The following is a 12,973-nucleotide window of genomic DNA, read 5'->3' on the forward strand; positions in this document are numbered from 1 at the left end:
GTCTCCAGAGAAAAGGTCCCTCTGCACATACCCAGTACAAAAAGTTAAGACATATGATCCAGTATGGTCCTTACCAGTTTCTTTCTCTGATATCTCTGTCCAGGATTGCAGATGAGGGATGTTGTGATGGTGGAAGGGGTGGTAGATTTGGGGGAGGGGAAATAGGCAGGCATTGAAAAGGGGTAGGTACAGAGGACTTCTTTGGTCCAGGAATAGGAGGGAAGGTCCAGGGATTTTTTTCTGTGGAGGGTCTCTACACAGCTACATAGTTTACTCATGTCCCATTTTCCAGATCTGTTTCCCTGCTGTTCTCTCTGGTGCTCTTACCAACTAGTTTGTACAGAGTGTTATTCTGATGACTGTTTGCTATCCAGCTCTCCCCTTGCCTTGGAGTGTGGAAACTGGAGGACATGAATGCTGTCTGTTCCCATTCTGTTCCCATTGCCCCTAGTCATGTGCTACCCAGATAATGGCTCTTGGGGATTCCCAGGTCATTGGTAAACTTAAGCTCATGGAGAGAGGAGAGAATGCCAAGGAGATGGCTTCCCTTATGTTCAAGCTGCATTTGAGAAAGTGAGTGTGAAAGAACCTCCCCTTTGCTGCACTCCCCTATCACATTCTCTGATCCCGCACAGCCTAGAGATTCAGCGGTTCTCTTTTCAGATGTTTCATCTGATCTTTAAAAACTTACACAGCTGTGTTTTTCCCCCTCTTAGTACTATTACTTTCCTGCCAAGGCAAAGATTATTGACAGAACTAATAGTTGATACAGCCTATCTTTGCTTTTGCTGCATGGGAAACTAAGTGACACTGGCTACCATTTAAATACATTTTTATTGGTAAGGGCCATACTCTGGAAATGGCTTAGCTCTCAGGACATTGTGCCTGCAATTCACCCAGACTGCCACTAGATGGTGGCAGTGTCTTTTCGTGGAGTGCAAGTTAGTGTTCATCCCAGGTGTTGGAAGGAAGACAGCAGAACTGCAGCTGTATACTCGCAAATTATATATACATCTATAACGTATTCATGTATTATGTTATCTGTTTATATGATGTACTCTATTAACATAGTCAATATGCTGATCAGCTTCAATAAAAAAAGTATACAAACATAAGAAGAGCAAAGTATAGAGGAAATATGATATTTGAGGAGAGCTAGTGAGTTGGCCTTTGTTCTTGGCTTAGAGCCAATCTCTTCCCAAGCTAAGTTCCCCATTTGTGCACAACCTTCACTTTGAGCCCAGGCCTCCAGGGCTGAACAGATCTGGCAAGAGGCTCTGCTGAAAACCACCTGGCAGCCCTCAAATGCTGCCCTTAACACTCAAATGCCTCCTCAGGGCCAGGCGTCCTGCTTGCTTCATTTCTCTGGGGCTTGGCATTCACCCCCAGGGACCTCCAGCTGCAGGAGAAACAGAGGGTCCTGCCACTGGCCCTGGTAAGCTTCTTTTGAATGGAGATGTGAATAAGGCAACACAAGAGATGCCTTCAATCGTGGAGGCAACCCAGGCAGCACTGTAGCCGCAAATGGTTCCATTCTAAAGGAGCCTGAGGGGCACTGGCAAGGCCTGCAGCCTGTCTCACTCCTCTCCTCTTCCCCTGCAGGTTCCTGCATCTCGGTGCCAGTGCAGCCCAAAGCAGACTCCAGTTCTGCAACTTCTCACTCAGGCTCTTTTTTCAAAGAAGCCGAATTTCTATTCATTATGAAAGTTTTACACAAAATCCTAATGACAATAGTTTTGTATACCATCATAAAAAGTCATCAGTTCCTCAAATTATTGTGTATTGCCATTGAGTTTTGGGGTGCTTTGGGGTTACCATTTTCCCTTTGATCTTTCTGACCTCAAAAATATCTCTTCTGTGTGGGTTATACATGGCACTTGGGACCACCTCAGTGGGTATCTAGAGCTAACTAGGTCATTTATGGCCAATATTGGCACTGGTACAAGTCAGGGCTCTCCTGTTGTAAGAATCACAAATCCAGTCCACACTCATTTAGGCAAAGAGAAAAAACTTACTGCCTCAAGTAACCCAATAATGGAAAAAGTGTGGGTGGAGTTGACCCTAGGGATGAAGGCATCCAGGGACTGGTATTCTCCCTCCATCTCCCTTCTCCTCATTCCCTCTCCTTCTCTGATGCTCCCTCTCCTTCTCCCCCATCACACACACACACACACACACACACACACACACACTCATCTCTCTTCCTTTCTCTGGGTTGACTTTATTTTCTCAGTCACTTCTCTGTGGGGAGGGGACATGGCTGTCAGACTTACATTCCTATAACCATGAACAAAGGAGAGTAGAGAGTTTTCCCATTAGCTTCAGGTAGGAAAAAATAAAAATCCCCAGGTAGCCTATCTTGAATCGTGTGCCTAATTAATAAATATGTGTGCATGCGTGTGTGTGTGTGTGTGTGTGCGCGTGCGCGTGCGCGAAGTGCTCTGATTGGCTCAGCCTGGGTTGGAGGCCCAGCCACACCTGCAGGATGGGAGAGGTTAGCTTCCAAGAGAATCTTGTGGTGGAAGGGGTGAAGAGGATTTCCCTCAAGGAAGAGGGTGCTATTTGTAAACAAAGGTGCTGGGCAATTTTTAAAATTGCGTTGTTCCATTTATAAATATTCTTAAGTATAAAGCAAATGGATGAAACTGCTATGCAGCAGGGAACTTGTTCCTGGTCTTGTTAAACTGGCTTTCAGAAAGCATTCTGATTCTGGCCTATAAACCCTGACAGATATCAATTAACGCCAGACATTTGCACTTAGGTCAGATTAGTCCTGAAGAAGATAGCTCTGCTCATGTAATGAGGCTGGTGTACCTGCCCCGGCAGTTCTTCTCCCTTTGCCTCTTTAGCTTTCCTGTCTCCCTGGTGGACTTGGGGCCCGTGGGGGTAAGATCTATGTCTCAGTCCTAGTCGTCTTCCTAGCATATGGCATGGAACTTGGCACATAGCTGATGCTCAAGGAATGTGTATCAAGGGAATCAGTGAATAATAATGACTAGACCAGCAGCAAAATTGATAGACCCCAAATCTAGTGCTGTTATCCCCTCTGGGGCCACACTCGAGAGCTGTCTGCATTGCTGACTAGTCCATTGGTGGGAACCTAATCAAGCATTAAGAGTAGAGGCCTGGCATCGCTGCATGTACCTCGCACATGGATCCAAATGCATATTCATATGAGCCCACATGCGTGATTAACTTGGGAAGCTGACAGGAAGCAGTCAATCTGTTGAGCAAGTTTGTGTTTTATAAACCAGATGTTCAGTATTATTATTCATCATTTCCTTTGATACCAGAACGGTCTCCATTATGTAACATAGGAAATGAAGGATATGGAATAATATACACTTATTATACAATAAAGCACCACAACCAAGCATTTCGGAGGCCTGTTCAAAGCCTGGGCAAGCGTAATGGAATGGCAGTTCATTTTAGGATTCCCACTTGGACTTAAGTTAATGGGATTTTGCCCAGATGGACCATGGTGACCCCCGTCTCCCATTCCTACCCTTTGGAAAATGCATGTTGACTCTACGTCTGCGTTTTTCTTGGAAGCCACGTGTATGAATCATAAGCAACGTTCTTCCTTCAGTAGCTGCTACAGGTTAGGGGGCCACGGAAAAGCAGGGACCCCCTAGTGTGGAGGGACAGAGGGTATCTGGCCACGGTTGACTGCATAACTTCTGCTTGGTGGTCTGGAAAAAACTTTTGCCACCGGCTGCTATTTCCTATGGCAGCAGTACAAAATGCCTTTCGATCATAAAGTGCTTACAGTGCAAATTAACTTTCAAATTGATACTCCTTCTCCACGAAATGTTTAAGATTCACATCTCCCAGACCTGTGGAGACTAGGAAAGATAGACGTGGTGGGTGCAGGAGAGCATCTTAATGTTGTGCAAGTGGTATTTCCAGAGTCCTGCCAGCCCTCATGGCCATAGTGATGAGCATTACATTAGGAAGGCTACAGGTAAGGGTTCTGGCCAAGTCAGTCCAAATCTGGAACAGAACTGCTGCTAGGGGAGGAATACGTGAGCTCATAGCATAGTGCTTAGACGGAACTCACCATTTTTCCTTTGTTTATCGGGGGCTGGTTACAAATGAGTGGTTTTAGTACAAATGCAATACTATGGGGATTTTTTTTTTAAGTAATGATGCAGTAATTACATTTGGAATTAGCCCCTGAGTGAAGTTGATACTCTGTTCTGGCTTAACATTTGGAAGTCAGTTTCCCATGATCTTGTGTTTGTGCCAGGACAATTACCAGTGATTTATAACTAATTTTTACTGGTTGCAGGAAAAAAGCTTCATTTCTCATTATTGTCAATGATATGTTTTCATTTCATCCATGATACTTGTTGGCATTGCTTGAAATTTTGATTTGAGTTGCAAAGTGGAAATTGCCCAGGGTTATGGATCAGCTCACGTCAGTTTTCTATATAGCATTAAGGATTAATCAAGGAGTCAGAATATGGGAAGAGTTCTGATTCTAAGATGTTTACCATGGGTTGGTTCTGCCTTTGGAAATGGCCTTGTATGCCCCCAATGGCAGCCATAGTATACTTTAAGTATTTTTAGTAAGATGCTGGAACCATGTTTCCATAAACTGTTATATGTTGGTTGACTTGGTTCCTGGCAACAATAACTGCCAACATCATCTCATACTTAATATTATTTGGTCATTAATATTATGATAAAGTAAGTTTGTTTACTTATTTTAATACACAAATTAGGCTGCCCCAAATAATAGGTTATATGATTATCATGTGTATAAGTCAGGTTCTTTAGAGAAAAGACTGGTAGGAGACAGATATAGATGTAGATATATAGATATAAATATGTAGGCTAGAGATATATATTTGAAGAGAGAGATTTATTTTAAGGAATTGCCTCACAAGATTGTGAGGGCTGATAAGTCTGAAATCTGTAGGGTAGGTTGGCAGGCTGGAAATTCTCGCAAGAGCTGATGTTGCAGTCTTGAGACCAAAGGCAGTCTGAAAACAGAATTCCTTTCTCCTTGGGGATCCTGTTTTTTCCCTTACGGCCTTCAACTGATTGGATGAGGGCCACCCCATTATGGAGGAAGGTAATCTGCTTTATCAATGTTAAAGATTAACATTTACTGTTTAAATGTTAATCACATCTAAAAAAAACCTTCACAGCGACATCTCGACTGGTGTTTGATCAAACACCTTGGCACCATGGCTGAGCCAAATTGCCACATAAAATTAGCCATCGCACCATGAATTCCCAGTCCTTGAGGGACCAGGACATTCTTGCTTCATCTTGCTTGTCATGGGGGTGTATAAGACCATCTTGATATAGATGCAAAACTAATAAAAACATGGCCACATTCATCCCTGTTAGGAGTTTTTCCCAACGTCTGTGAGCTTCTCTTTAACTATCATGATTATTGATGGGGATAAAGTGGAAAGGATTGCCCTATAACAATGCTTCTCGAATTTTAATATGCATACTAATTATTAAAATAAAAATTCAGATTCAGAGGGTCTTGAGTGTGAGGCTTGGGATTACGCATTTCCTACGCACTCAGGCGCTGCAGGTGCTGCTGTTCTGTGTACCACATTACCAGTAGTAAGGCCCTATAGCTCAAAGAATCTATTGGAAGAAAAGGTTGGTGGAAGATGGACTGACTTGAATGACTTTTTACTCAAGAGGCCAGCCAGTCTATGTGGGTTTCAAACATTTGGATTTTAGGATCTTCTCTTTATAATGCCTCTTCCCAAGAAGATGGAGGGAGCAATACTTGATTCTTCTATGGAAATAAAGCTGTGGAGGAGAAGTGCCAAAACATCAGAAAACAGTCTAGACTGAAGGTAGTGGATTCTCATTCACAGATTGCTTCTTATGGGCTATGAAATCAGAAAGTATCCCTCTCCCACCAGACTAGCCATGCCATTGTTGGTGCCTATCAGCAGTGCCACATGCCTTGACTCATTTTGGATTCCACTACGTACTAGCTGTGTGACCTGGAGGGCAGGAAAAGGAAACTGGCATCCTTTGAGCACCTTCATATGCCAGGTACCATGCTGGGAACTTTCACTTTCTATCTTCATGGCAACAGTGCAGGAGAAAAATTGGCATTGCTTCATACGAGGATATGAAGGCTTAGCTAATGCAGTTACTAAAGATTCCAAGCTGAGATTTAGAACCAGGTTTGTCTTGAACTAAAGCCCACTGTGGTCTAGGACTCTGTTTCCCTATTTGTTATTGGGGCAGAGTGGGGGTTCCTGCTGTCTCTCAACACTGTGCAAAAAGCAAATGTGATGGTGGGTCTCAATGCTTCTCTCTGCACTTCAAAGGGTTACAGAAGTGTATGTACCATGTGCCATATTTCAAGGGTCGTTCTTCCAGGAGAAATGTTTAGCTTCTTAGCAGTGATTTTAGGGATCAGATGATCAAGTTATTTTTTTATTTCATTTTTGTTTTGTTTGTTTTCCCTCTGGTGCTGGCATGCAGAGATCTGTAGAGATCCAAAAAGGCCTTGACTCGGCTACCTTGGGGAGAATAACTGCTTCCAGATTCCGTCGTTTCCAGCAGGGCAACTCATAAAACCCCTTACGCTCATGCTTTCTGATCTTCAATTTTCAGATTAAGGAGAAGCATTAATATTGCACATATTGAACATAAATGTCCACAAAGTAAAACAGTAAAATCAATCTGTGGTAATAAAATAAAATGAATCACTAAGATCCAAACAAGGCTTTATCTGAGCAAAAATGGCTGAATGCAGTGAACAGATCAGCTGGCGTGACTGATGGCAGCTGACTTGGTTTCTCCAGCCTGGGGCTGGGATTCTCATCTGCAAATCAGGATGGAGGGACATTGCCCTCCCTCCTAGGCTAAAGGCTTGAGTGGGCACTGGTCCATTCCGAAGGACCCCTGGTCAGGAAAGGATGAGACGGTCAAGGGAGGTGGCCTCCAGCACTGCGGTTTCTAGATCATTCTCAAGTAACTGGCTTTTCTCTCTTTGTCCAGCTTGCTGATGATCAGGGCCTCGTCCTGATGACCACGGTTGCCATGCCCGTGTTTAGTAAGCAGAACGAAACCGTGAGTACAGCGGCTGTGCCTCCTGCTTGATGCTAGGACGGTTGTTTTCTCAGACCCCCTCTGACTCAAGCTCTGGTGACCTTTATTGATTTATTTGTTTACTCTAAGGGTAGAGGGTATGTAATATTTCCTCACTTTTAATCCTGCTGTCAGAATCAGGAAATCAAGAATAGATGAGAGGAATTCAAGCAGGCATCATTTTACAGTATGCAGCACTTTTCCAAAATTTAAGTGTTAATTGACCAAAGGAAGGAAAACCCAGAGAGAATCCTTGATTATGGTGGAATGCCCTTTCTCCGATTTATAGCTACCAGCCTTGTATTAGTCTCCTCTGACTATGGTGACCAAGTGCCACAAATGAGGTGGCTTAAAACAATAGAAATTTATTCTCACAATTCTAGAGGCCAGAAGTCCAAAATTAAGGTGTCGGCAGGGCCATGCTTCCCCTGAAGGCTCTGGGAAGAATCCTTACTTGCCTCTGCCAGTGGCTCCAGACGTTCCTTGGTTTGTGGCGGCATAACTCCAATCTCTGCCTCAGTTTTCACATGGCCTTCTTGTCTCATGTGTCTGTCTGTCCTCTCCTCGTCTTGTAAAGACACCAGCCATTGGATATAAAGCCCATCCTAAATCCAAGATGACTTCACCTTGAGATCCTTAACATATTACATCCGCAAAGACCCTCTTTCCAAATAGGGTCACAGTCTGAGGTTCTGGGTGCACTTGAATTTAAGGGAAACAATGGACGGTAGCAAAGTGTATCTTCTTCTGGAAAGCCTTTCTGACATTGGAAAGTTTCAGCACATCATGTTGACCTTGGAAACTGGGACCCTGGAGGCCTATTCCTTCACCTTAATCCTTGATTCCAACTCACTCCTAAAAATGTTAGGGTTTTACATCTTTCTCTGGCTGTTTAGTCGTTCTCTCCTGGGCACCAGATGGCAGTGTAAGTTGAGAAAGTAGTTAACATGCCAAGTCTTTCCTCTAAAAAGCTTCCATAAGAGAAACTGATTAGTGATCACAGTCTTTAGCTTCTTCACATCAATTCTTAATTTTCAGGAGAAAAGTAACGTTTGGCTCAGAAGCTACCATTCTTGTCAGCAATATTTTGGCTGGGGCGTGGGGGTAGAAGATGGTCCCTCTTGGAGATCTGGGTTAATCAATCTCTGTCAGCTTGGAGACAGTGATCCATGGTGTGTAGCTTCTCACGAGATTCTGTTTCTTCTACCAAATTAACTTACTTACCATTGTTGTTATTGTTTAATGTTTGTTTTCAACAGAGATCAAAGGGCATTCTTTTGGGCGTGGTTGGCACAGATGTCCCAGTGAAAGAACTCTTGAAGACTATCCCCAAATACAAGGTAACACATCACCTGACTAATAGCCAAAGGCCAAATGTCCAAGATAACTTCACAAGCTGCCATAGTGACCGTGAAAACAGGCAGTAAAGGGCTCTTGTACTCTCTTTCTGGTGGGCTCTTTTTTTTTTTTTTTTTTGGTAGAACAGTAATAGTCCATGCAGATCGGAGTAGGTCTGTGCGTGCCTGCCCAGGTTTATGTGGGCCTATGGAAGTCTGCATACATCTAGGCAGGTCTACGCAGGTCCAACATCTCTGATGGTCTTCTAAGTCGGTCCTAACTCACCCCAGTTTGAGGACCTTCTAAAATCTGTTACTTCTTAGCAGGAACCCAATGAGGCACAAAGAAAAACGTTCTCTAACTCTATTAAATGGGTATTCTCTCTATCTGAGAAGGTGACAGGGTACAAATTAATATTCCTTTCCTGATGCTAAATTAAGATCCATGGCATTAGGAGAATTGTAAGTTTTTTGGTGTTTTTTATTTTTTAACTCTGGGGGTAATTGATGGGTGGAGTAGATAATTTTGGAACAAAAAAGGTAGAGCAGGCCTTGGTAGGCCACTGCTTTGGGAGTTTAGAACAACATAAGGTGCATTATAAGGCATTGCCCCATGGAAAAGGAACAAGAGATTGAAAGGACTCAGAAAGGAGGGTGGAAATGCTAGAACCCAGCTCTGCGTGTGAGGCCAGCTTTGCAACAGGGGGAGAAGGAGGCCAAGTTTTCCCCTCTCTGGCTTACAGTCTATTCCTAGCACCCTGTTCCAAGGACTACTCCTTCCATTTATTTAGTTCTCCTACATTTGGGGACAGAGAGGCTCTCATGGGCCATCCCAGTGCCACCCGCAGCCAGGCCTATCCCTGTTTCCATGAGAATAAGCATCTCAAGGTTCACACGACTTCCTTGTGGTCTGTCTGGGGCAGGCAGGCACAACACAAGCCCCCGCCCAAAGCTGGCAGACTGCACTGCCACCTGGGCAGGTTGCAGAGGGGTGGCAAGTAGCTACGAAGGTGATGTGGTGGCACTAGCCATTTTGGGGTCCATGGGGATAACATTAATTGGTATTTATGTTCTCTGTCTGCTTGAGATGTACTGCTGTGTGGTTAGATAAGCACGTTAATGAAATCAGAGCAACGGACATACCAGGAGGCGAGTTTCCACCAAAGTCAGGCTTCCTACCCCACTTCTTTCAGAGCGATGTCCAAACTTCAGCCTTCTGCTTACCACCGTCATAACGCAGTGCCTTGTCTTTATGCCACCTGCACGGTTACTGAACAGGTCTTTTTAAGTTTAAATTGACTCACTGTTTTTCTTAACCATCTCCTCTAACCTCGGCCTGAACAATCACATGTGAAATCATAAGTTGAGATGTGATCATTATATTTTTCTGATACACAGGTTAGCCAAAGGAGTGAAATGACCAGGTCCTACTTTTAAAAAAGATGGCCCAGAGAGACCTTGAACCCCATGCAGAAAATTCTCACCTGTTCCCTAGTGGGGATCCTCAGAAAGCAAATCAGAAGGTGGGAAGAAAGTCCCTTCCAGCCCCATCATATCCGTGTGGAACTGCCCAAGAGCCGTTGCAATGTGTGTGTGTAGCATGGGAGTGCAAGAGGGGCAGAGAGCAGCCCCCACTCCCCAATAAGAGGAGTTCATTGGACCAACATGTTTCCCCTGACTACACAAGGGTTGAAATTACACCCAGCCCCTCTTCCCTCGGCACTGAGCAGACTGGCTTGCCCATCTCCCTTTCGGGCCCACTCATGGTTTGACGAGGACTCCCTCTGTCCCCACCTGGAGGGAGGCAAGCGCCTATGAGCCAGGAATCTGAGATTGTTGACAGGCTGGCAGGACCCCTTTCCTTACCACCTCCTTCCCTGACATGCTGAGCCTGATTCATCACAGTTGTGAGGGGCCCGTAGGCCTTGCTGGGCCTCAGCAGGAGGAAGGCATGGTTACTGCTCTGGAGGCAGATACGCCAGGCTCCATCGCTGAAAAGCTGGGTGTGGACAAGTCCCTCAGATCCTTAGTTCCCCTTCTGTCTAATGGTGATAACAATAGAACCTGCTCGTAGACTTGCATGAAGTGTTGACCATTATCATTAATCGGAGCAATGGTAACATACTGGTCAAGAGGACGGGTGTGACCTCTGGCCTCCTGGTACCCACAGCCCTCTTCCACATGGGATGCTGCCTGCATAGAGCTGTTGACACCTTTCTTATCCCAGGTTCAGGCACCTGTGGGCTTCATGTCCACTGAACCTTGGCTAACCTAGAATGCCTGACAGAACGATGGGTTAACTGAATGACTGACCAGGCAACCACACACTGGGATCCTCTACCACCTTTAAAAATGGGGTTTTCCAAGAATTTTGAAAAACATGGGGAAAGGCTTATGATACAAGCTCATGTATGTTAGGCAGGATTCTTAAGTTTGACGACAAGGACAGGCCCACCTTTTGAAGGGGGTTGTGATAAGAGCAAGAGAATGATCAGCCACTCCCCAGGCATTGCAGCAAACTCTCATCCAAGCAGGTCGATCAACAGACAGCTGCAGCTAAAATGATCAGGTCACTACTAGAGGGTTGGATGCAAAGTGAGAGGTGCAGAAAATGGCTATTTGAAAAGCACCGTTCTGTGGTACAAGACAGAGTGCCTCGTAGTATAGTATTAGCAGATCACGTTTGCCAAGTACTCGGCACCGTGCACAGTGCGTTAGCCACATCATGTTACCAAATCCTCCTCAGATAAGTGCAGTGCTGTTGTATCCATTCTACTCATAAGGAAACTCAGGTTCACAGGGCTTGTGTTCACAGGGCTCATGGCCACATAAGGAGGAAGTGGTGAGTGCGATTTGAGCCAGGTCTGTGTAACTCCTAGACCCACGAGCTTCGAACAGATCTCAGCCGTGCCCGTACCACTTCATGACTTGGTGCCCTGTTCATACACTATCTGTACCATTAACTCCTTAATAGTTCGTTTGTAAATCAACTCAGAACTTTCTTCACTTAACTAAATTTTTACAGAAAACACCATATCACCATTTTAAAGGAAAAGCTAATGTCATTTGCCAATATAGAACATAATTGTAAAAAAAAATCATAAAAACAAAAAATAATGGTATTAAATGATTACTTGATAATCTAAGGTTCTGAACTTGAGGTCTGTTCTCTCTCTCTCTTTTTTTTTTCAGGTAGTATTAAAGGCAAGTGTTAAAGATATAATAAATGGAAACTTTCTTTTTGATATAATTGGAAGGATGGAAGGAATTTTAAAAGGGCTGACTCTCATTAATGGTTCTGGCTAGTAAGTTGAATACCAGGTCCATATGCCATCTAAAATCGTCTTGCTCTACACTCTGTTTTTCCTAAGAAAGCAAAACAGTCCATGGGAAGATGATGGAGGGCTGAGGAGTGAGGATCATGAAGGGTTGTTCAGTCAGGGGCAGTGGGTACCCCTACTTGCTGGGGCTCCTTTCAGCCCTGGACATTAGCATCATTTCGGCCATCCGTAAGCCTGTGCTGCACCTCCACCTGTGGGCCCAGGCTTCTCAGAAACCCCAGAGGGTTTGGCTCTTCCCAGCGCTTTCTGTCTGGTCCTTAGCACCTGCTCCACCCGTAGAAGAGGAAACTTCTTTAACAAGCCAGGATGTGTGTTCCCATATGCTAATGCCATTTAGGTGATCCAATTAGAAATCCATCTGCATAACAAGGGGAAATGAACTTTAAGCTAAAATCAGGTGTCCAGGCTCACAAAAGTTGGCTTCCTTAGCAGTAGAACTCTCCTGCTCCAGTTTATTGGGATGAAAGGCTCTTCTTCCTCCTGCCACCCTGGGTCCCTGACAACCAGCTTCATCCACCACCAAAGGCTTTTACAGTTGGAATTAAGTTTCCAGAGGCATGATAAGACATCTGGTTGATCCAACCCACTTTTAATTTTTTGAGAAATCTCCATACTGTTTTCCATGATATGCATTCCCAGCATCAGTGTTGGAAACTGTGTAGCTCCCCAGGGACTGAACGTCAAGGGGATGAGGAGGGATTCGAGGCCCTAAAGATAGTGGACTTTACTTTTTTTGAAATCCCCAGACCTAGAAGCCCAGAATTACTGGCTCACTCTTTAAGGAAGAGCATTCCACCTTTAGAGAATGTTTCCCAACAATTCTTAGGCCTCTTATTTCATATGAAAAGATGTAGAAACCCAGTACAGGGCCACTTTTTATATATGCCCAATAAATCAGGAAAGTATGAACACAATATGCAACTGATAACCATTACCCTATGAGTCTATTTCTCAAAGCTTCTGCTACCAGGCAATGTGCTAAGGTCTTTATAGCATTATCTCACTTAATAATAGGTAGACACTGCTGTTACTCCCATTTTATAGCTAAAGAAACTGAGGCACAGGAAGTTTAAATATCTTACCAAGTGTCACAACTACCAAGCCATGATTTTAGCTGCTATTACCCCAAAGCCATTGGGAACAATGAGTGACAATAATAATGGTAATAGTTAAAATATTAAAATAAAATGAAACAAAAAAAATTTGTTGAAC

The 12,973-nt window shown here is 44.2% G+C and overlaps 1 protein-coding gene across 1 annotated transcript in view; it reads left to right on the top strand.

Moving 5' to 3' along the window:
• Positions 1-12,973, top strand: part of CACNA2D3 (calcium voltage-gated channel auxiliary subunit alpha2delta 3) — an 853,260-nt gene that overhangs the window by 627,079 nt on the left and 213,208 nt on the right. The window contains exons 14-15 of the mRNA XM_058561298.1: positions 6,994-7,065; positions 8,343-8,423. Coding sequence (XP_058417281.1) covers positions 6,994-7,065; positions 8,343-8,423 — 153 coding nt within the window. The remainder of the gene's footprint in view (positions 1-6,993; positions 7,066-8,342; positions 8,424-12,973) is intronic.

Source organism: Diceros bicornis, chromosome 2 (genome assembly GCF_020826845.1).
Source record: "Diceros bicornis minor isolate mBicDic1 chromosome 2, mDicBic1.mat.cur, whole genome shotgun sequence".
In the NCBI taxonomy this organism is placed as follows: Eukaryota; Metazoa; Chordata; class Mammalia; order Perissodactyla; family Rhinocerotidae; genus Diceros; species Diceros bicornis.